The sequence below is a fragment of the Fukomys damarensis genome, unplaced genomic scaffold (assembly GCF_012274545.1).
Source record: "Fukomys damarensis isolate Sample0158 unplaced genomic scaffold, DMR_v1.0_HiC HiC_scaffold_17, whole genome shotgun sequence".
Taxonomy (NCBI): Eukaryota; Metazoa; Chordata; class Mammalia; order Rodentia; family Bathyergidae; genus Fukomys; species Fukomys damarensis.
This window is the reverse complement of record NW_022900929.1, coordinates 55,529,750-55,555,763: the sequence shown is the minus strand read 5'-3', so window position 1 is coordinate 55,555,763 and position 26,014 is coordinate 55,529,750. Positions and strand designations below refer to the sequence as shown.

Sequence of the window (26,014 nt, the reverse complement as noted above, 5' to 3'; positions counted from 1 at the left end):
TATGTATATATATCCTTTTATAGAAAGTGTTTATAGCATTTCTTTGAATGATTAGGGAATGACAGAGTAGGAGAGTATTGAAATTTCTTTTTTTTTGGTACCAGGGATTGAACTCGGGTCCTTGCGCTTGCAAGGCAGGCCACCAAACTGCTGAGCTAAATCCCCAGCGAGTATTGAAATTTCTACCCAAAGACCATTGCTTTTACTGTCTCTGCTGCTAGTTGTCATGTGGATTCAAACAATTCACATTTACTTTTCATAGCTCAAGTTCTACATTCATAAAAATAAACACATGTAAGATGGTGATTATAATTTCCCACAATTACAGCACATTCTAATGTAGTAAAATGCATAAAGTACTTGGTCAAATTTAAGTTATAAAGCAAATTTGAGGCATTAATACCTGACAAGCTTATCAAATCTAGTTCATATTTACTTCTTGACAAAGTCTTGTAGTGGGTCTAACCTCACTTTTAAAGCCAAGACTGTGGGTTTCTTTAACTAGTGATGCAGATTTTCTTCCCAGTTTAGAAACTTTAGAATGAATTTAGCTTGTAGATAAAGGAAGATATGATTAAGTAATTATATTTTTTTCTCTCTGAAGAGTCATCATTAAAAAGCAGTGCTTTCTAACCAATGGTATTGAAGCTAATCACACATAGCTCTAAAGGGCCCTTTGCCAGCTGGCTTCATTAAAACCTTGAATCTTCTCCCATATTTTGCTATCAGAGTGTGTTCACTCTGACAGTTTTGCTTTTCTGTCCCAAGGCTTTGAGTTCACACCTTTATGTTTCTCCTCTCTTGTTGGACTTTGACTCTTTTTTTATTGGATAGAATTTTCTCTTGGGTATTATCCCACATTTAGCACACTACCTTCCTTAAAGAAAAAACATTCCACAAGTGCTTTTTCCTTTTTTTTTTTTTAACTTAAGGTCCTGATCTTTTCTCTCATTCCAAACTAAGCTCTAAGTTCAAAATGTAGGTCTGTCCACAAAGTGATGGGCTTTCCTTGAATCTGTAACCCTTTGTCCTGTTCTGGAGTTCTGCACTGTAGTTCAGATGTCATAACTCTGGGTGTTATATAAAGGCATTTGGTTCTTTTAAAAGCCTGAGATTTAGAGAATGCAGAGCCCTATGGATAAAGAGTTGTCCTCTTCTGTGTGACCAAGGATGGCAGGAGACATATGGGAAACCATAAGAGAAAAAGTATACCAAAGAGTTTCCCACAAGGAAAAGTTCTTTATAACTCTTGTATCTGAGTGGTTTTATCAGTGAGAAAGGTAGACGGTATCTGTTCTTTGGCTTTTTGGCATGTAAAAATCTTTTTATTCTGTATATGGCTATTAGGCAATTATGATTTTAACAGGTTATAAACATTATGTTACATTATTATTATTGATTACAAACATTTGGTTCCATCCTTCAAATGAGTGTAGCAAGATACAGAATTCTTGATGAGTCATACACTAATCATTAATAGTAAATACCTTGGAAATACTTAAAATTCTAGTTAGAAAAAACATTTATTCCAACAAACCTGGATATAGTTTTCTTTAATAAAAACAAAAAAGTACTGTGCTAGATTCCTATAACTTAACTGATCAAACTCCTGAAAACCAATTTTAAAAAATAAATAAGCTTAAGCTCATTGTTTTGGTTTCAATATGAAATGTCCCCCAAAAGTTTCATATGTTGAAGGCTTGGTCACCGATGCAGCAACATTCAGAGGTGGGCCTTTTGGAAGGCAATTGAATAACAAAGGGTCTAACTTCATCAGTGGATCTACTCATCAATGGAGTCATAATATGACAGCATTATTGACAGGCAATGCAAACTTAGGAGGTGGGGCCTAGTTAAAGGATGTGGGTCTGAGATGGATCTTAGATGCATGAATTGCACGCTGTATCTTTGCTCTGGCCCCTTCTTCTTTGGTTTGTCCCCTCTCTGCTTCCTTCCTCCCATAAGGTAAGGAGCTTTGCTTTACCACAACCTTTCATCACAACATTTCTGCCTTACCACAGACCTAAAAGTAATGGACCCACATGACCATAGACTGAAACATTTGAGACAGTATTTTGTTACAGCAATAGAAAGATGACTAACATACGTGTAAGGAAAGATCACCAGGGATCTATAATTTCAAAATGTTTGAAAAGTTTCAGTTTAAAAGAAGATACCTGACAAAAGAAATTTACATTGATAGAGTATAAAAATGGAAAATGAAAACATAAATACTCTCTCATATCTTCAATAAGTAAAGCTATTTGCTGTTTTGCCCAAATGAAGATAATGACTGATAAATTTGCCATAAAGAAATATTGAAATTTAGTTCTATCCTGCTCTTCTTTTTAAATCAACTTCATATGGAAGGACACTTGGTAAATATCAATAAATATCAATTTTACATTATAGTTTGAGAGTGGATGTCAGAGTCAGACAGCCCCAGACCTAAACTAATTCTACTATTCATGAAAGGTGACCTTGGACATAGAAAAGCTTCTTGTGTCTCTGCTTCATATAAATAAAATCAGGACCCAAATGAGAATTAAATAAGATGTATGTATATTGTATACTCAAAGTGGATTATTACAGTTTTCAAAACAAGTGCATTATAACCATACCCAACAACATGGATGAATCTTGGCATTCTAATAGGAAATGAAAGAGAAGTCCTAAAAGATAACTTATGACATGAATAGTTTTAATAAAGTGAAAAACAAGTAAAATTAAAAATATTCTTTCTTATAAAAAGGAAGTAAGAAAATATTAACATGGGGTTTAAGATCACAAATAACCCTAGAACAGGAAAGCAGTGGATAGAATATGCCTAGAGAACCACACTGTTAGATTACATTAGTGTTAAGGTTCTACCTATTGTTGGGATTCTCTGTGGTTGTATTATTTGAAAATAGCTAACTAGAGTAGGAGTACACAAGCATTTAGTATCTTTTTCCTTTAGTTTTGTGGTGCTGACAATCGAACCCAGGGCCTTGGGCATGCTAGGCAAGCACTCTAAACTAAGTCATATTCTTAGTTTAAAAGCAGCTAATTCAATGGATAGTGACACTAAAAATAAAAATACTTCAAGAAAAAAGCTGTACCTGAAAAAAAATAAATTAGCAAAAATCATATGACATCATCATTGTACTTTTGAAATAAAAATTCTACATTATTTTCAGGTACAGAGATGCACTTGGGGGCTGGGGATTTAGCTCAGTGGCACCATGCCTGTCTGGCAAGTACAAAGTCCAAGTTTGATTCCTGGGACCAAAACGAACAAACAAACAAAGTTGCATTTGGTAAATAATGAATTTGGTGTAGTGACTATTCCGGAGTGGCTATAAACTAGTAGTGCAACTTTAGTAAAAGACTAGAATGCTAAGAATTATCTAATGATCTGCAAGTAAGTCCAGACTGCTTATGTCCCTTTCTCTCCTCCTTTCCTGTCCCCTCTTCTCTCCTTCCCTGCTCTCCATCTCCATTTCCATCTCTATCTCTGTCTCTATTTCTATCCCAATCTCTGAGTCTTTGTTTCTTGAATCATTGTAAATTTGTTCCTGGGACCTAGATGATAATGATGTTATCACAGTATAAGCCAAAACTTAAAGCTAATGTTCTCTGGAAGCAGCAGCAAACATGCTTCCAACTGTAATAGAAATGTTTTTTTTTTTTAAGCCTAAATATAAAGACTGTATAAGGGGATTTGATTCAGGGGCAAACTGCTCGCCTAGCTTGAATGAGCTCCTGTGCCTCCCCCAAATCCTATGTATAAGACACGTAAATATGTAGGTTGATAAATAATTCTAATAACTTGCTGTGGTTGTGTATAAGTATTATGTTAAAGGTTTGGGTTTATAATGCTGAAAGATTTTTATACCTTACAAATATTTTCTATACAAAAAAAAGAAGTAATAATTTACATATGTGAACTCATAGATAAACACTACTGAAAGCACATTTTATAGAGGAAGAACTTGAGGCACCCAGAAATCATACAAGAAACACGACCAAGGGTCACACAATTGAACTGAATTTTGATGTAATTCCACAGCGGGAGCCATTAATCAGTTATTAATGTTGCAATACAAGTATAATGGAGAAAAATATACTTTATAACATGCACCTCGTGTCCTATAAAGTATAGGACATATACTTTATAAAGTATGTGCCAAATTCAAATAACACTGAAGTGAATATCTGTAGATCTTATCTTCCTGCATTGGGTTTTTGAGTAGGTGGGACAAGCAGAAATGAATAACAAATCACGTGAATATCAGATTTTAGACTCTGAAGCCCTTTTGCCTTGACAAGGTATTTTCACCTAATTTCCAGTGTGGTCTTGTCAATTAAATGGAAAAAGATGTTTTTAACCAAAACAATTCATAGATATATGATGCACATAATTTATTGGAAAGTACTGTGATCTTACCTTTGAGGGTGCCTCCTCTTGGATTATACAAATTAGCAAGATGTGCCTGCCTATCTGGTAGACAGAATGTGACTAAATTCTCTCACAGAGTGATAAGTGGGGTGAGATGAATAAAATCTTGTCCTAGAAAGCTTTGAAAAGAAATGGTTGCTTGGTCCCAAGAAGTTCTTTCTTTCTTGGTTGTCCTTATTCTCCTCTTTAAAACCTTTCATACTAGAAGATTTCTTGTAATCAAATTCATACCCTACAACCCCAAAGACTCAGGCTGAGGGTTTAAGCAGTATGTGCTAGCTTGGGCAATAAGGGAAAATACTCAAATACTGCTCTGCTTTTGAATAGATATTGTATAAAGAACAGAAACGAGCTGGGAAAATGCTCTTCCCTGGACATGACCATGAAGATAGCTGTGACAGTAAGGCTGGCATTATTTTATAATAGAATATGCCTATCATGTAGCAATCTCATGTACTTTATTTCCTCCCTTCATAAATACTAGACTCATATGTAAAAATCATGTTTTCTTTTGTTAGTGTTAATAGCCTTCAATTAAATCATGTGCTTATATCATCAATTTATGAAACTTATTTATAGAGCATTTAGGGTCTGTCTTCCAGAGTCCTCAGTAATCTTTTATGTTTTCCAATCTGCTTTTAATTTTTCAAAGTCCTACCTCACTGCACAAAACGTATGAGCAACAAAGACTTCGCTTATACAATGTGTATTTGATATGCTTGCAGTTCATCTGTATACACATATAGACATTACCATGTAAGAAATGTGGAGAGTATCTATAAATTCAAAGAAACATTTAAGTTCACCATGATACACAGATAATGGGCATAATACTTCATATACTTGATAAATATTTCATCTCTACCATGAAGAAAGCTTTGTATCAACTTTGATTTTTTTTTATTACCTTAAAGTATTGCAGTTGTTTCTCGGCATTCATTGTTCCTTCCTTTTCTTGTCTCAGACAGGAGTTGAAGATGAAAAGCTCTGTGTCTCTTAGCCACCCTTTCAGTTCTTTGATCCTGACCTCCAGCTGTCTTACCAGGCTTCCACTTTCAGGAGAGAGCAGGTCTCGTGGACCTGATCCATTGTGCCCTGTCATTGTGTCCTGTATCTTCTCCCTTAAGGTTTTCTAATGAAGCAGATTAAAAAACAACACAAAACAAAACATAGATTAGTTTAAGAACCAAAAGAATATCATAACAAGAGTTACCTGGTGGTGTCTAGCTGTACCTTCCACCTCACAACTGACTTTCAGTTCAGATTAGCTCACTCTTCCATTTGGAATTCAAATTCTCAGGCAGTGCATGTTGTTTTGATTGCCAGTAGATGCTTAAGAAAATCTCACTCACTTTTACTTTCCTCTACCAGAAAAGACATTTGGTCCCAAAGTTCACCATGGTCACAGATAAAAATTCATTTGAATTCTCAGGATAAGAATTTACAGTTAAAAGTTTAATACATAGAATGATTAAAAAAGAGAAATCTGAATTTAATCAATATACTAAAAAGGCCAAGAGTAGACTGTACAGAGAATTAAATTCCTTTTGCTTTGTGAAGTGCAATTACCCAAACCATGACAGAGGGCTTTAAAAAAAAAGTAGCCTCCTTGGTGTTGTTGGTGATTATTACTTAACATGGAAATTGTTCAATTCCACAATTCTCATTTTGTATTTAGGATGCTTGATGCTCTAATATATATACACATATTCCCCAACTCACTATGCTAAGAATCTCACTTAGATTTACCACTATGTCATGAATATACCATCAAGCTGGTTTTCCTTTCCTTTTCTTTCTTCCTGGTCTTTCTTTCTTTCTTTCTTTCTTTCTTTCTTTCTTTCTTTCTTTCTTTCTTCCTTTCTTTCTTTCTTTCTTTCTCTTTTTCTTTCTGGTGTAAAGCACTCTCTTTGTAACATCAATAGCATTTAATCTATTATTATAAATTAACCCCACAAATATAAAGCTTTAAAACACAAATAAAATTAAGTCAACAAACATTCATCTGCTGTGCAGTAATCTGTAAATAGTATCTTTAGGAGATCATAACAGAAAAACAGCCTTTCTGGGCAACACCCTTGTATTTTCATGGTGCAAATATTGATAATTTGAAGACTCTCAGTGGAATCCAGATTTAGCTATTGTTTTTATGCTATAACAAAAGTAGCAGCAGGAGGTGAAATCAATGCCCTTGGAGGGTAGGGTCACAAAAAAGGAATTTATTGCCACTTTTTTGTTCTGGAACAGTTTGCAATCATAAATTCTTCATAAACAGAATACTTCAGAGAATGGTCCGTCTTCATAAATATACGACAGAGGACATCAATTTCATTTAATTCACAATTTGTGTCAGCACAGCAGATGCCAATGCCTGCCTTGATAGGGTTGTTTAATATGCAATTGAGACAGAGTAATATGCAGCACAGGGGACAAAATTTCACAGATTAAACTGTACGCACCACTGACATTTCATTCTAATGTATTTCCATTCCACACTGTTCACCTTAGATGAAAGTAATATTAAAAACCATATCCCTCTATTTTACTATTGTTAGAAGTTAAAATCCTTGTCTTTAATTTTTTTATGCCAATTAAAATGTAATCATGCCAATTAAAACAGTACGCCTGGTGATGTTAGCACGTCACAGGTTTTGCTAATATCTTCCCTCTGTCCCATTCTTTCCCCAAATCATCACAAAAATGTGTATTGTACTTGAATAGTATTTTTGTCAAAATGACAACTACTTTTGAGGTAACTGGTTAATAAAGAATTGTTAAATATTGTTTCCTCAGTATAATGTTGATTTAAAATTTTTGTTGCAGCAACATACATAATGTACTTTAAACACTTTTCTAAAAATATTATTTATTAAATTAGCAAAAGATAATTAAAATGCAATATAAACAGACTGTCATTTTATTTATCAAGCACATAGAGTTGCTGTTTTTATTTAATAAATAACCTTTTAAACTGCCACACACCAACCACATTCTCCTGTCTGAGATCAGTAAATTCTGTAGAATTTAGTAAGTTCTGATATAAATCCACATATTATAAAGTGAAATTCACTAATTATTATTAAAAGGCAATGTATTTATAGATTAGAGTAAGACCTTTGAACATTTTTAAGTTACTTTGTAAAACTGCAGAGTGAAAAGAATTCAGATGAGCACCAAGGACTTGAACTTGTATTTCTAATCACCTGGATTAAGCATGGCACAAACTGCAAACTGGCATTTCTCCAAGTCAGCAAGGTACATGGAGATCTTCTAGTTCAAAATATTTCTGGAGTATTATTTCTTTTTAAAAAATTTTTTAAAGAGGCAGAAAATTGGAAAACATGAAAAATTACACTCCATAACTAACACCACCCATACTTAGCTGTTATAATTAGTCATTTAGGTTACTGACAAATTTAGCTTACCCTTGATTTGAAGTGAAGGTAATTTAGGAGAGAAGCTGATGAAAAAATACAGGTTAACTTCTCTCCCTGTGCTGTCTTCCAAAAAACGGACAGTAGTGTCTCCTGCACAGTGCCATCCTGGTCTCTGGGTAGCAGAATCTCTACACTGCTTTTTGCTAGATTCTTACATCTCAGTGTTTGGCTGTGACCCAGCCCATAATTGCGTGAAATGAATTACATGAAACTTTTTTTCTTTTGTTAAAAGTGAATTGGAAATTGAGGCACAAAACAGAAGGTGATTTAATTCTGCAATTTAGGTTTGGGCTAAATTTGCATCTTTGTTTTGGTGGCTTTATTGTGACTTGAAAGCTGTAGTGACAACTCCACTTTTCATCTTAAGGGTACAGTAAATAGTTAAACAGTGGATGTCTCTAACATGTACCTTCAGAATAAATTCTATTAACATTCATTCAAGCATGACAGTCAGTGTATATCAGATATACTGTATTATAGTTGACTTGGTGCATACCATAATACATGGCATATTTTACTTACTTTTTTATGTATTAAAGAACCAAAATTATTAAAAGCTGAGCCGAGACAAGCTCAGAATTAAAAAAAAAAAAACAACAGAAGAGAAAGGCAGTGCTTTCTCCATAATAACATGAATAGCTTGTTTGAAATGTAGGTAGTGAATTGAAAGAGAGAGATATTTGTGCCTCAAATTAGAAATCAGACAGATAGAGTACTTCACTACACAAAAAATGTACACATAACCTATAAACAGTAATAAAAATGCAAATACCCCAAGCAGTTCCCATTTTTCATTAATTGAATCCACTTTTTCAAGGAGATCATTTGGTAGTAAAACGCCACCTTTCTTCAAAGCTTCAACCTTACTAAGCAGCTCTGTCTTTTTCAGGTGCCTGATGGACATTTCCACACTGTATCGCTAAAATGAAAAGAGAAAAAGAGATATCATTAGAAAGAGGTATTCTTAGAATCTTTGAGTTTGTAATGCTTGTTGGTGTAAGTTATTGTTTCCAGTAAAATGTATGGAGAGGCTAACCCTGAGTTCCTGAGTCATTGAGAAATATTGCTGGAAATGATTAAAAATATATATATTATTACTGGGTGTGGTAGCCCATGCCCTTTATCTCAGCTATTAGAGAGACTGAGGCAAGAGGATTGAAAATTCAAGGCTAGAATTTAGCTCAGTGGGGTTGTCGTGTGCCTCACAAGCACAAGGTCCTGAGTTTGATCCCTAGTAAGAAAAAAAAAAAAAAAAAAAAAAAAGGAAAGAAAATCAAGCCTAGCCTTAAAATAATATTTAAAGACAAGGCCTAGGGATATAGATAGCTCAGTGCTTCCAAACCCAGGTACCAGTGGTAAGACATCTATGGGAAAAAATGTGTATTAAACACAAACATCATAAATATTATATTGAATTGACAATGATTTGTATCTTTAAAACTAAAGCTTATATACACTCATTAATCTAAAATATTACAAAGAGAAAAATTCTTGGTATGGAAGGATTTACTATTACAGTTAAATCTGGTTGACATTTGGCTCTGGAGTGCTGCCCACCTCTCCTCTCTGTCCAAAAAGGACTGGGTCTCAGAATGGTTCAAATAAAATTATCCATAAAGATTGTGTTACTTCTTTATTATCTTGTAGATTTTCTGGTTTAGAGAAGATGTACTTATAAAGAGAACTAGTGTTTTGAGAATGGTTACAAACTTACATTTCTTGTTAATTACTGTGAGTTTTCCCAAAATATCATAGTTGATTATAGAAGTTCTATTTAATATGACAGCTACTACAGTGATTCTCTTCAGATAACTTCAGTTACAAAGGCTTAAGAACATATAACTGTGGCCATATTTTAAATGTATATATAAAAATACCTGTGAGGAGAAATATTATATTGTTTAAATTATTAAACAGGTTTTGCATTTTTAGCCCATTTTAAAACTATACTGGCAAATCTGAAATTTCTTTATTTGAAGCACCAAAGATAGGTCACTGCTTTCCATAGTAGCATTGCTCCCTTGACCTAAATGAGCAAGGTTGCCCTAAGGTAAGCACCTTCATCAGTTTTACTAAGAAAAGCTTTTTTATGGGCAAAGAAGTGCTAATCAGCAAATTAAAAATATGCCCAAGCACTTGAGTAATTTTATTCACCTTGAAAACATGATATTGTGTAAAATCCCAAACTGGAACACAATTGGAAGCAGCTTCAAGGAAAAGAAGGTATGAAATCATTATTTCCGTTAATAGATATTCAGTGTTTGTGTGAATATGTTTGCATACTTTTAGTTTCATATTTTAATCTTTCATTTATAATAAACATGCACATCATTTGTATTATGTAAACTTTTCCAAATGTTAGTCATTTGTAGTTCACAGAACAAAATGTTTTAAATGAGGTGATTTAGGCATTTCATATTATTAATGAATGTTGATCAGGGTGTCATAGTATCCAAAATTACATGAATATGCATAGTGAAGAAAATCAAGGGTTGTTTTAGAGTGTTTGCTGAATTTTGCCTGTGATACATGAGAAACTGATTGCATTTTCTAACAGCGGGCAATTACCAAGACCATATTACTCCAACACAGAAAATGCACTGTCCACTTGAGTTTTCTGGATTCGATATTCAACAAGTAGGCTAGAAAACTAGATAATTTTTTATATGCCAGACTGTGACTGCAGGAGAGTTCAAACTTATGTATGCAATCAGATTCCCTGGTAAGATTTACATAATTAATTTATTAAGACTTAGACATAATATTGCGGGAATAGGTATTTCAGGCAGGCAGGAGGCGCCTATTCAAATCTTTTACTTATGTCACATGCCATTAATCTACAGAGGGAATCCACTGGCCATGACACCTGAGTGGCTTCTACCAATATCACTTTTACTTGTACAGGCTTGTCTTCTCTTATACCCCAAGTTTGAACAGCTTCTATACAGCAGATTAGTCAAGAAAAAGAGCAGTTTAGATGTATCCCATAAAAACGGCAGTCTACTAATAACAAAAATATATAAAGCAATTAATTTTAGACATAATATAATTTTCTCTGTGAAATGTCATTACAGCAATATCCATTAAAATGGTCACTACAATTAAAAAAATTGTCTTTATGTATGCTGTCTTTGTCACCACAAAGTCTACTCTATAAACAGCATGATGAAAGATGTGATTGATGGACAATGTTCTTCAACCTATAAGAGCTAAGAGAATCTAGTTAATTGTTAGATGTTTTGGTATGTGAACAAAAGGTACTAGAATATCATGTAATCTGAGGTGAAAGTATTTTAATTTTTCAAGCACTCTGAAGGTTGAATCTGATGATTTAGGCCTCAAGCTGTATGTATAATGCTAGGAAGGTTATATTTTTATTGATGCTAGTATGTTTTTGTTCTTCTCTTACATCTTTTTTGAAGCATTAGATGGGGAGAATCAAATGCCAGCTGTATCCGTTCTCAGTCATCCCATCAAGTAGAGCTACTTTATCCTGTGGTGAGAAGATAATTTAATCTTCACATTCATTCCACCCACAGCAATAAATGAACAGAGGCTACCTCACTGTGTCCTATAGTCTAGGGATGTTATGACATGGACTACTCTTCAGTAGCCAAAAATGAGATTAGCAAAGCTAAAATCAGATGGCTTTTCTTGAGTGCTAAGTTAAATAAGCATCCAGTATTTAATTTCCACACAGCACCTGCTGTGGGCTTCTCTGTCTAGTCAAAAATAAAATATACTCTATTGAAAGGGCATATTTACATTATTAAGTGTATTTGCTTGGCCAATTCAATTTTGACTAATGAACCCTCTTAATAGATTTGTGAATGATCTTTATTAGAGAAGCAGGCTACTGCTATCCTCAGTGGCACTCCCATGTTTCTAACTAAACAAAATTATTTTTAAAAATTAAAAATAACAATAACTGGTAGTTTTTTCTTTCAACTAAGAGCTAAAGAAGTTTTTGAAAAATCTAATAGAGTTTGTTTTTTAAAAACACAAATACTAAAATTGAATTATTAAAGCTAGCAAAAACAGGGATTTCTCAAATTAATATACTTATAAATGCATGCAAACTTGATTGAGATAACTTTTTTGACAGTTATGCTAAAAGTTTTCCCCCACCTAAAACCTTTTTTGTTGTTGTTAAAAATCACACCGAAAATTCTGCCCAAATGGAGACTGGAACAATGCCTTGAAACAGTGTTAATTGTCACCATGGAAACCAGAAGAATAAGCCATTTTGAAACTGGTATAGAAGGCACACATTGAGCAACTCAAGCATTTTTCTGCCTCCCTCAATGTTAAAGAACAAGATGCTTTGTCACTGTGAGGTCAGAGAAAGAAAGCATCATGAAAGCGTTGTAGATGCTCACTGTCTAGTAAATAAAAAAATAAAAAATAAACTACATACAGCTAATGCTATAAGACTCTACCCAGTGAATCTTTTTGAAATAGAAAGATCATCAAAAGATGGCCAGGATTGGGGGATGGCTTCTACCTAAGCAAAACTTCAGGGCTATATTATGTGAACCTTGCCCCCAAAGCTCCCTGGGAATTCTGCTGTTGTAATAAAACTTCAGAAGAGGAAAGAAAAAAGGCAGCATGATGGAATTCAAAATAATGCTCTAAAAGCACACAGAGAGATTAAGACATCCATTGTAAGACTTTTGTATGGTGCTTCTGTTGGTTATGCTGAAAAGAGACCAGACATTGCTGAAGGGAGAGTGAAGCTTTGGCTATAAGAAACACAAGAATTAAGCCAAATAATTTACTCGATAATTAGAATAAGGCTATCAAATACTGTGATACCAGTGTTCGAGTACTTCTCCCATACTTTTAACTAGGATTCACATGATTTTATATTAGGGAAGTTTAAACACAGAGATTATGTACTTATAAGAACGATCAGTTTGACTATCTTCCCCACACAAATTAATATCTCAAATGCTTGTGTATTTGGCATGATTACTTCCCCCATATACACGATAGGCAGATAAGGAAAAAACACTGAAAAATTAAAATATATCTTAGTCTTTCAATAACAAAGCATATAGGACCACATCTAAACACAAAACCACTGGCAAAATTATGTGTGAAAATATGCATTTTGCACAAAAATGCAAGGATGTGTCCATGACTCTCACATTGTGTTCTCTGGCTAGTGTTTGCACTCCTCATTGGAGGCTTCATGGTGGCCCCTCAGCAAGTCCATGCCTAATGCCATTCAGTGATGAACAAAGAGTCTTTTTATATGAGAGTCCAGGATCCACAGCTCAGCTGTACTCTTAGAGGCAGTGTTGCCTTTGCAGGCACTCTTGTCCTACTCACTTTTTCAGAAGACCTGCGTCCAGCATCTCACAAAGCATGTGGTGCTTCACAAGGAGTCAGTATCACCAACACTTGGGGAAGATGTTCAAGACTGAAGAAAAGGGTTCAAGCCCAAGGCAAATAAGTCGTTATTTCTTGCAAACTCCTTGTATTTTACCATTAGAAATTATGGTGAATAATTGCATGGATAAATTATAAAGACTCCTACAATTGTCCTTGTAAATTAATAATAGGCTTTCTTGATTGGGATAAATTTGCTGCTGAGCCTTTGGAAAAATTAAAAAGTGCAATGTCATTTAAAATTGCCAGAACTCGCACAGCAAATTACATCTGAGGTTAAGAATTAAGTTTTCCCCCCTCTTCAAGCTTATTCCATTTGCATGATCTGGAAATCACATTACATTGGCCATGTATTGTTAATTGGACATGGATTGCATTATCTTTAATATAAATCAAACTACAAATATTAAAATGAATTGCAAATTCCCTAATAGAAGATCATAAAACAATCTTTTTAAAAGTATCTCCCATTAATAATTTAATTCCAATTATATCACTCAGGAAACTTAAGCAGAACTAGAAACTTATTTCTCCCATTTCTTTTAAAAAAATATCTAAGTGTTTTATAATAAACATTCCCAGAGCAGAATTTATTATTATAGAATAAAAACAAAACCACCTACAACTGCAAAAGTTTTATTTTCAATTTTATGCAAAATATTGCATGAGAACACCCAGTCATCCTATCACTTCCTTTCCCAAACCCTGTCAAGGGTGATAAAAATGATTCCTATGGGAAAGAGTTGCTAAGTTTAAGAAATATTGGCATTATATCCTATAAAATTATGAAATAGATCATTATTATTCTATTTATTTAAAAAAAAGGTTCTCTAGCCCCTTAGATATTTCTGTAAGTTTGATATTTTTCTGAAGCTTCTGCAAAACCTTTAATGAGTTTATATTAAATATTTAATACTGTTTAGGGCATAACCACTACTACCCAAAACAGTTATATTCCCAGCAGTCCCACTGTTTCAGGCAGAGGACTTGATTGATCCTCCTAGCCTGAATTGAGTAGAATGAAAAGAAGCAGTTGGAAAATAGCTGCAATCATTTAATGCAGATGACCTCTGACAGCCTCGCAGCTCTTCTATCTGAACAGAAATTTGCATGGGGTCTCTGTGCAGAGGAACAATGTAACCTAAATGGTAGACAATCTTTATTCTAATGAAGTGGGTGTCAAGGTCAATGTAAAACTGCAATGATAAATGGTGCACCACTAGGCAAGAGAAGTTGCATAGGCATTGTAGTGCTTTCACATTAATTGAAGACTGAAATGCACTGCGTGAAAAGCACAAGCCTCTCTTTTCACCATAATGTGTTAATGTGCCAGCGCCAAAATGATTTCTTCAAGATGTTTGCCTGTTGACATATATCTTATTACAAAAATAACAGAAATAAGGAATTATGGCCAAAAGTGGACATTTTTGGAACTTAGCATTTTCCTGAAGAATTATAAAAATTAAATTAAATGTCCCCAAACAATGCTCTCACACCTAATGTAATTCCTTTGATCCCTTTTCTTTTCTTTTTCTATTTAGACCTGTCTTTAATTAGTTTCAACCAAGCAACCTTTTATAGAACCTTCACTGGGTACTTTCATGCTGAGCTAACTGTAAACGAGGACTAGAAAAGGAAAATCATTTAAGTATTATTTTTCTCTCTGAAACTGAGTTTTCAGCTTAGTCTGTAGTTAAAATCTTCAGGTGTTGTTTATCCTAACTGAAAAATATAATGAAAAGCCTTTGATTTATGAAAGAAAATAACTATTTTTTACTAGGGGAGCTAGAAAAATCATAATCTGGTTATTTGATATTGCTGAAATGACCATCCAGCAACAATTACACCATTTCTTCAGTTGATCTAGCAATTTGGGAGTAGTCATTATTTTTTTAGACCATAAAAGTAAGGACACTAAACTGCTTTTTAAAATCCTGATCTACTGGTATGTAAAAAAGGACACTATTTGCTAATACACTCACTCATTAGCAACCAAGTACATTAACTTCATCAATTAAACAGGAAATGGAGTTGCACCATTAGTTTCACAATTTGCTAAAACACTGATAAGAGCATATGACCATTTGAGAAACATTTTCAGACTCAAATCATAATAGGTTATAAACTGGATACATTTTCATGGTTGACTTTTTCTCTGATTCTGGTAAACTCTGTCATATTCCACCAATAAGCTTCCTGCCACAAATAGATTTTAATAACGCAATTGCAGTTTTACTAGTCAAGAATGGTCTGTAGGCCCATGGTCTTGGCAAGTATTAGTATTCTTTACTATAATATAAATGATATTGCTAGTTTGGAACTCTAATGTAAAAACAAACTGTCTCAAATAGAAATTAACCATCTCTGAAATGACAATTCAGAGGCAAAAAAAAAAAAAAAAATCTTACCACGAAAGAAGATAGTGAAAAAGAAAAAAAAAGTTACTGATGAAACTGTTTAAAAAACTGTACAGCTTCATCTGTGTGTGATTTGTCAGGTCTGAAGCTTTGACGTGCCCAAGGGGCAGACCCCAGCGGGGAGTAGGCTGCCGAGCTAAATAGCTGTGAAAGAAGTCTTAATGTAGGATGGAATTCAAACTAACCTTGACATGACCTCGGGAAAAATATGCAAAAAGTAAAATGAATGCTCTCTGCAAGATACATCCTAATTTTGTGGTGGAGCTGGTTAGTTTTACAAACATAACTGAGAATTTAAAAGAAAAATAGAACGCCAGTAAAAGGAGAAAACTTTAGAATTCAGGAAAAAAAAAAAAACATAAGCAGGCATGATGTGTTACTGTGAAGGCATGTGAACCATTTGGAAAGAATCCAAATAAAAACCCAACCGAACAATATTGTTGTCAGCCTGTCTATTCAGGAAAATTGTTTTTTTTTTTAAGGTTGAATATAAATGACACAAAGCCAAGATTACATCATTGCATTACAAAGTCTGTTGTGGCTTTTAGCTGAACAAGCCCCATGGATCTATTAGTTTAGGACAGTAATTCACTAAGGTTTTAGTGTGTTATTTTTCCCTCCAGTATCAATAAAAAAATAGTAGAATTTAGAGAAGAAATATACCATGTGCTTTCTCTTCTGTTTTTTGCATTTGATCTGTATTTGATAAGCCAAAGTCATGTTTTAGTTGATACATTTATTCCTGATTTGACAAATTTCGCTTGATTCCTAAACAGTAGGAGGCATTGGGAGGCATTTGCTCTAGTTCCTGGGACAAGAACAAGCTAACTCACTGGATATATGGAAATTTTAATTGAGTGTCAACTTGCGTAGAAATTCAATCCTATTACCTTCTCAATGCAATCTTATAGTGATACCAGTTATTTACCACACAACTAACCGGATTTTAAACATAATGAAATTGCGAGCAACATGTACCCAAAATCTAGTGACTTAAATCCCTACAGAAAGGATATGAATTCATGGGATATACATATCTATCTATCTACCTATCTATCTATCTATCTATATCTCCATTTGATTTTTATAATGAAGTAAACAGATGGATGCAATCTCTAGAAGAATGGAAATAAATACAGGGACTTTTTTTCTAAGAACCTGTGGAATAACTATATATAGACTGCTGTTTAATAGATACACTCTAGATCTCTTCTTTGGTCAAGTTTCATTCAGTATTTTAATGACATATATAAGGAGAACGTGACTATGGCATGTTGATCAGCTTGGCAGATTATACTAATCATACTGATCAATAAAGAATAATTAATGTAGACCAAAGATCATAAACTCAAACACTGACAGGTTTTATACCTTAATAAACTGATTCTCTGGGGGAAAAAAAGGAAAAGACATAGCTCTGATTCATAGTGTTTGTCAGTTTCCCTTGTATAAATACTTTCACTATGAAGATTCTAAGCTATCAGTGGTTGCCACTATTGACAATATCCCTTTACATTTTATAGGCTCTCAAAAGTACCGCCAGGTCCAATACCCTCTTGCGTGGCAGGAAATATAAAGAAGTTGAGTGGAGTAAGACTTAAGTCCTCTCTACTCTTATTCATATTCTAACTATTGCTAGAATCAAGGAAAGAGGATTATTTTCTCTACTAAAATAAAAGTAATGTATAAATGTGATTATTACTGACATCTGATCCCAGTGACACGAGACATGAGGATTTAGTGTGTGATCTTTGGTGGATGGGACAGCATATGGCCCATCTATAAGAAGCAAATGTTATTAAGATATACCATCAAGTCCCATGTGGGAGCATGGCTTCAATATGGCTTCAGTACAGCCAGGTATATTTTTAAAGCAATGCCAGAATTACATATCTTTATGTGATAGCTCATAATTTTATGTGTCACATAAAAACTTTAAAAATTTACACATGTCAAACTCTGTCTTGGACTTGGATCTGAATCCATAGACAACTACTTATTTTGTCCATTTCAGATAATAATATGACTTTAAAGTGAATGAAAGATGTTGGCATAATGAATTAAATCTGAGGAGAAATGACAAATGTCAAGCTTGACAGAGTTAATAATACCTCTACACCCTCATCAAAAACAAAAATATAAAAACTGCATTAAGAATGGTGGCAACCAGGCTTCATCTGCCTTTATATTCAGTTTAAGTTAACAAACAATGAAAGGTAAACGTAGGAGGAAAACTTTGGGGGTCAGGTGAAGACAAACACAATATCAAGGCAATGTATTAAATGTCGAAAGGAGACTATTTGTAGCAGGGAGATTTGACACTTCCCCAAAGGGAAAGCTATTGAAGGAGCTAGAGGTTTTGAGTTAAGGGGTAAATGAGTTAAAGGTAAGAAAGGAAGAGAGACATGTTGGCAGGTGGAATATTTAGAGGACTTTAAGAAAGAAAATATTAATTTATTATATCTGACCTGAGAAGTCAGATTGGGTAACAAAGGCTAAAGAACAATAAGAACACAGCAAGGGATACAGTCAGTTCCCTTTCACAGAGGTGTTCAGGCAGAGAGCAGAAGTGTACCTGACTGAGATATGGTATTTTATGGGATAGTGAAGTACTGTATTGATAGAGGATTGGTGTGAAAGATAGTCTAAAGTTCCTGTTTTAGAAAATTGAGAATCTTTGGGCTGACATTCATTCAATCAATAATAAGTCATGTTACTCTATGTAAAAAAAAAAAAATGCCAAGACAAAGAAATACCAAATTAAGAAGGTGTCATTTGTTGAAACCAGATTCTAATGCAGAAAAATCTGGGAGAACAACAATGACAAATACACAACCACATAACATGTATACAAGCTAAGCACAAGGACAGGACATAGAAAACCAAAGGAAAGAGCAAAGTTAAGAGAAAATTCTGAAACTAACTTCAGTCCATCCCACTTTAGAGAAATAGTTCATGAATTTCAGGTATGAGATGAAAACTTTCAATTCCTTGTAGTTGATAAATATAGGAGACTTCAGAATTTAGACAGTTAGGTCCTTATTTCAGCAAGGTCTTTCCTATTTTAAAGACATATATTTCCAGATGTCACTTTGACATTTTTTTCCATCAATATAGAGCTTTATCCAATAGATATCTAATAAGTGTATTAAGTCAGCATGGACATAATGGCAATCTCTTCCATGCTATGAAACTTGGTGATTGTACTATATTATATTCAAAATCTACACATCTCAAAGGGTTTCCTGTGCATTCCAATGCACTTCAGTGATAATGTGGATCATTGCCATAATACATCATGACTGCTCTAATTATGATTTCATTAAAATGCACTATATTGGAGCTCTAGTACTGTCATGTCAGCACATAGTAAAAATAGTTACACAATTATGTCATATCTGTTAGAGTATGCAATTTACAGTAGGAAAAAAAAGACAAGGAACAAAAATTAATTTAATAAAAGTCAGTTTCCTCTTTTCAAAAATTTCTAATTTGTTTCATTTGTTTTCTAACCCCCACCATAAACAAATACCCTTAAAAACATTTATTTTGTTTAGTTGAGCACTATGCGATTTAATGGATTTTCTTAATTCAACCAAAATAAGAATTAAGCAAGGTAAATTCTAGACTCTAGCTGTTCTTCATTTGTAGCAAAAGAACAAATTTACCTAATATATGCTTTAAGAAATAAGAAACTTGACCAGCCATGCCCTATTAAATAAACTATGATAATAACATTAAGGAGTACATCTTTATGTACTCCTGTGAATAAATAAGTAGACCATATATATTCACCTGACTTAAATCTAGCTGCTAAATTTACCCAAATGTCTATAAAAATAGAAATCATGTTATTAATCTTATAAATATGAAAACTAAACTCTCAAAGGATGAGGGCTATGTCTCTCTCCTTCAGATGACCAGGAACTATTTTGAGTATCTGAGACATTCAGAAAACACTAAATCAATGAATGATTTCTCAGACTAAGAAATACGTGAACTGTCATTCGTTGTTTTAACGTTTAATCATAGGAGAATTTCAACATCAATGCTCACTTCATATCTTTATAGCTCAATTATAGGCTTGTTCAATGAAAGTATTTATAATAAAATTGCTGATGGAGCCTAAACTAAGGGCATGTATGGTTGTGCAGCAGCAGCCATTTCAAATATAGATATATTTTTAGCATTAGGAGGCATCAAGTTTGTTTAAATCGGGATTTTTTTTTCTACAATTGCAAGTAATGTTAATAGCACACTAAATGTTAAGGCTAAGTGTGCCATGTCAAAATAGATTGGATCTCTCTGAAAATTGGAAATTCAGGCTTTTCAAACATAATCCAGATGTTTGGCTTTTATTCAGATTTCAAGAAAGAGGGAACTAATATGATACAAAATTCATACATGCATATTTCATTAGAGCCTTTTGTATCGCTGAATTAAACATTCTGAGACATATTTTTCCAAAATCACAGTTTTAAACCAAAGCAGTTGCCAAGATATTGTACACCTCAAAAATAATGCCAAAGGAAAATGCCAAATTAATTTAATAAGGGGAAGACTATATGTTTCTTATACTGAGTTTGTTGATAAGGTTTTCTAAGAGAAAACTTATCTTGCTTTCTCTTTGAGAAAATGGAGAAAAATAAAAACTCTATAGCTATGGTAGTTCTTCAAAAAGGTTTCCACAGACAGAATGTGGTGACTGTCGAAATCTACGAGAAGCAGTGACCTAAATGAGGGTGTAAAGTTCTTATTTTCATCATCAAAAATTATCCTTTCAAGTTTAGCGTGTTTAGGCATTCCCAGAAACCAAGCACACCAATTCCTAAGGGGCCACAGCCAGAAGTGATAGTAAGTGTTAAGACGTTGCTACTTAAAGCTTTTCCAGGTTTTCCTGCTCCCAAAACACAATGAAAATGTCCTCATAAGTTTATGTCAGTTTTTAACGTTTCAAATGGTTTTTTCTGCCTCAAAAGCACAAGGCCCTGAGTTCAATCCCTGGTACCAAAAAATTTTAGGGCCTGGGATTTAGCTGAGTCGTTCCACCACCTGCCTCAAATGGTTTTCACCTCTATGATTTTAATAGATCCATATAGCAGTAAGATTTTTCTTGGTGATTGCTGAACCTCTGTACAGTAAAGTCTTTGAGGCTACTTTTTGACTGTATATGTACTATCTTTACTTCAGATGAGGACAAAGCTGGTGTCAGGTGTATATTATAAATACTCAAAATGGATGGACTCTGTGAGGTCCATGTACAGTTTACCCTCTCTTTCCTATAGCTGTTAGTGTTATGACTTACATGTTGGAAGTAGTTGAAATTATTTATTCATTTGAATTTCTTTCAAAAACAAAGACCAGATGAAATATATATCAGGTATAGTGTTAGTACCCAGAATGAGTAGAATACAGTCACCTTCTTTGTCTTTGAAATTCTCTCTGTATGGAAAAACTTATTTGATAAAACATCTAATACAGAAATATTCTTAATTTTTAGATAGACACCATAAACAAAGTTAATTGTTTCCCACAGACACAATCGTTAACACAAGAAAAGCTTCTATGAAATGTATCTAAAAAGAGGAAGGGAACAGCAGTTCTTTAAATATTTAAGGGCACCTTTTAAGAGCCAGTGTTTTCTCATAGAAAGAACATTTAATCAGGATGTGAGAGACTAGGTCTAATTTCCAGTTCCACCATAACTTTGAAAGTCTTTCAAGCTTTTCTATTCTAGATCCTTCTTTTGTTTCCTTGGGGTGCCTGCTTCAATTTTCCAGAGAGATTTTAAGAAAAAAAAAAACTTTAAAATTTGGGGGATTTCAGGCTTTTAATTTAGATGCTCTAGCTTCAGAAAGCTTGATTGTCATTTCCACGGATTTTTCCTGTCCTTTTTTTTTTCTTCTCCAGAGACAAACCCATGGGAAAAGTTGGTAATATCACTTATGTTTTAAGATTAAAAATTGATACACAGATGCTAAGTGACTTGCCCAAGGTCAGTGAGATAGTTCTTGAACCCAGAAAAAGAATTTCAGCTTAGTTTACTAGGCCACATTGCTCTTGAAAATGTATCTTCAGATCTCAATCCAAAAGTCTGAAGAAATTAGTGGATCATATAAAGTAAATAAGGTTGAGAATGTCATTCAAAGTGACTTTGGAGTGGCCAAAACATGTTTAAGAATCCCACTCTTTTGGACTCCATTGCCAGATTCATTTTGGTGTAGGCTCATCCTCCAAAATATCATGGATATTTAGTAATGTAAGGCTGGGGGTAAAAGGGGAGATGGGAGGGTTCTCACTGATAGTCATGCCTGCCACCCAGAAGAATGATGGCCCACAGTTTAAAGAAGATCTAAGGTATAGGTAGTTTATGGTAAACTAAGAACATGCATAAGAAGTCTTAATTATGATAAAAAGTTTTTTGAGCATATTTTCCACTTATATAAGAAAATTTACTATAAAATTCAAGGAAGTTTATTAGAACAGTTCTAAGAAAAACAAAAATTTTTTTTTTGTGTGTGTGTGTATGTGTGTGTGTGTGTCCAATCACAAGAGACAAGGATGATTAAAAACACGGAGGAGGGAGGTGTGAAGATTTGGAAAGCAAAATGAAGAAAATATGCAGATAGAGAAAATAAAGAATAAGGAAAGTTATAAATGTCACACAGAACTAATTGTCTACAGAAAATATATCATAAAAATTACATAGAAATAAACAGCATTGCAGAAAAGGAAGAAATTATAGCTAGAGAGAATGACAACAGTGAATGACTTCCTTGAGACTATCAGATGAAAGAGCATGATGATGATGATGACTTAAAAAATAAAGGCAAAAAAAAGTTATTTAGGCAATTGGAACTAGAAGGAGAAGAACCTAGACACGACTATTTAAGACAGCAGAGTATGAAATAGGAAGAAAATGGCTAAAGGGGAAGTGGGAAGGGGAGGAGAAAGGAAATAAGGGAAAAGAAAAAATATGAAAAAATGGAAACAAAGTCTTTGTAAATAGGGAAGGGTGAAGGGGGTGAAGGGAGGGCAGGGGTAGAGGAAAAAGCAAGAACCAAGATATATCATGTAAAGGTTCAAGATCCCAGTGATAACTGTAACTGTATTGTTTGCTTTAAATGTACCAATAAACTTAATGGTAATAAAAATCTCTTATAGCCATAAGAACAGGTAACTCTGAAGAAGAAGTAGGTAATGAAAATTGTGATATGGAGGATTTTCCTTAAGTATTATTGAAAGTGAATCCCTCCACTAGGTCCCCTCAGTCCTGTGACTGTTTTTTCTGCCTTTGTTCTGTTGTTGGCTTGCAACAAGGGACATGATTTCATATTTCAATGGTTATCCTGCAAAACAGGGACAAAGGTATATTTGCCACTTATCTATGACAAATATTTTAAGAGGTTAATATATCATGTTTGTAAGAATTTAAGATCTCTATGTTAAATACATCATTAAAAGCCTTTGATTTGGAATGAAATGTTCCGGTTTGTTCCTCAGCTGCAAGTAAAGATGCAAATTTCCCATTAGTTTATATATTTTATCTTAGAAATACTATATTATAATTACTGTCTGGCCATATCAGAGAGTAAAGTATGTCACATCAGACTGGAGTTATTAAAACGGTAAATGTCCTACACATTCAGTTTTCACATTTTAGAAAAGATATCACTGAAGTGGTACTGTTTTTCTCTATATGTACTGAAGGGAAGAAGGAACATGTTGATACTACCCTGTAATAGTACTTTTTAAACAGTTTATTTGAAAAAATTATTTTTTAAGCACAAACATTTAATTACTCACTTTTATAACCGTGATGACAAAAGAGGGCCATGCCAAACATTTAAATTTATAAATCAATAAAAATAACTAAATAAAGTCATAAAGTATATGCTAGACTCACTTATATTTTGCTTGCATTTCTTCCCAGCTATGCATTTTCCTACACTTTAGTTGTTTACCTAGGGATAATACCAAAACTTATTTCATAAGGTTGCCATAGGACTAAGTTAGTATATACAAAGATCTTAGAGAAATGCAGGTTACATGGTAAGAAAATAGGACCTATTATAATAATGCCTCATCTCTTTCATGGTACTACTTTATATATTTGTTCATATAATTTCTCTTCCAAAAAAGGCATTGACTTTTATTAATTTTCACTGAACACATGGGATAGAAGCTACTGTAATTTATCATTGGCTTTCTACTCTTCCTTTGTATGTCTTTCTGGTTTTGACAAACCTATAAGAACATGGCAAGCTAATTTCCAGCTCTAAAGCATTTTTCCATATACTGTATTCGTCTGTGAAGCATCTACTTCCATTCCATTTTTAATCAGTGTGGTCCATTTCAAGTATCATTTTTAACCTGAAATCTCTAAGAAGACCAGCACTCATTTTTTGTACACACCCACACATTTGATATCTTTGCTATTATTTCATGATTCTTGGTTTTGCTTTTTCTAAATGATTATATATTATTTAAAGAATAGTGGCATGCCTCTGAAATCCCAGCACTCTGGGAGGCTGAGGAGAGAACCCCACAAGTTGAAGTATAAGTCTAGACAATTTAGAGATTTAGCAAAATCCTGTAAGGAAATAAAAATTAAAATGGGCAGCTGGATATAGCTCAGTGTGAAGGCCCTGAGTTCAATTCTCATAACAGCAACAAAAAGCATAAAAAGAATGAGAATATTCTTCCAAATATTTAGAACTCCATAGCATACCACAATACCTAACAAATGCTTACTGTCTTGCCTTCATGTATACTAATACGAAAAATAGTCATTCTTTTACAAAGTAAACATGAAAATATTAGACACTGATTAGTAGATGTGAGGACATATGCATTTAAGATAATTTTCAAAGTATATGTAAGAAAAAAAAGAGAATTAAAGTAGGAAATGTCTTTGTGCTTAGGCATACAGAAAGTGATGCAAATTTCATGAAGTACTAGTTGGGGTTGATACTAATTAATGGAATTTGCAAAGAAGAAAATCTTGCAATTAATTTTTTCCTAAGTAAATAAGAATCTACCTTCAGCCACGTAATTCTCCAAAGATATTACCCCAAAAGGAATTTGGGATTAGAGTGACTGCTTGTTACTAGCTCTCCCAGTGTAGACTTTAAATTCAAATGTGAACGTGCTTTTTTTCATTTCACAGCTTTATTGCATTTGCACAGATATGCAATTCCTATATCATACAATATTTTTAGCTCACGAAGTTGTGCAACAATCACCACAATCAATATTTAAACATCGAATCACCCAGAAAAGAAGTCTCATAACCATTAGTAGTCATTTCCAATTCCTTTCTTTTTTCCTTATCCATTCCCCATCTCTACCAGCCACTTACCTAGTTTCTGTTTCTGTATATCATCCCATTCTTGACATTTAAACTATATTCTCGCTGTTTAACTGTAATTATATACCATTTGATCCACACTACCTCATGACTCCCTCTTATCTGCCTAAGCCTCTGATAATAATTATTCTACTCCCTACCTCTATAAGATTTTTTTTCTAGATTCCATTTATGAGAGAGATTGTATGGTATTTATCTGTGCCTGGCTTATTTCACTTATAATGTTCTTCAAGTGTATCCATATCTCCACAAATTACAACAATTATTCTTTTTAATGATTGAATAGTACTCCATTGAAGTGGGATACTACTGTAGACCTTCAAAATATGTAGGTATACCACATTTTAAATCCACTTATCTGTTGAAGGGCACGTAGGTTAATTAGGCAAGAGAAATAAATAAAAGGCATCTAAATTGGAAAGGAAAAAGCTAAGTTATCCCAGATGATGATTTTTTACAGAAAGAACTCCAATCACTATATCAAAATATTGTTAGATCCAATAATGAACTCAGTAAAGTTGCAGGATACAAAATTAATTTGTAAAAATCAGTAGGACTTCTGTACACTAATAGCAAACTACTGAAAAGGAAACCAAGAAAATAATTTCAATTACAATAATAACAAAAATTAAAATAGGAACAATTTTAACCAAGGAGACAAAAAAAAAACCTCTACTCTGAAAACTATAAAATATGGATTAAGGAAATTAAAGAAGTTTCAAAAAATGAAAAGATTACCCCCATATTCATGTATTGGTTGAATAGATAGTATTAAATGTCTATACTACTCAAAGTAACCTACAGATTCAATGTGATTCTTAGCAAAATACCAATGATGTTCTTCACAAAAATAGGAAAAAAAATCTAAACATATGGCCAAAGCCAAAGCGCTTGCTCTTTCTCTCTCTCTCTCTCTCTATCTCTATCTCTCTCTCCATTTTTTTTTTTTTTTTTT

General features: G+C 33.6%; 1 protein-coding gene across 8 annotated transcripts in view; it reads right to left on the bottom strand.

Annotated features, from left to right (window-relative positions):
• Nucleotides 1-26,014, bottom strand: part of Akap6 (A-kinase anchoring protein 6) — a 577,020-nt gene that overhangs the window by 76,729 nt on the left and 474,277 nt on the right. For all 8 annotated transcript variants that reach the window (XM_033765130.1, XM_033765126.1, XM_033765127.1 and 5 more), the window contains 2 exons: nt 8,651-8,797; nt 5,349-5,573 (listed from right to left, as the gene is read on the bottom strand). In XM_033765130.1, coding sequence (XP_033621021.1) covers nt 5,349-5,573; nt 8,651-8,797 — 372 coding nt within the window. The remainder of the gene's footprint in view (nt 1-5,348; nt 5,574-8,650; nt 8,798-26,014) is intronic.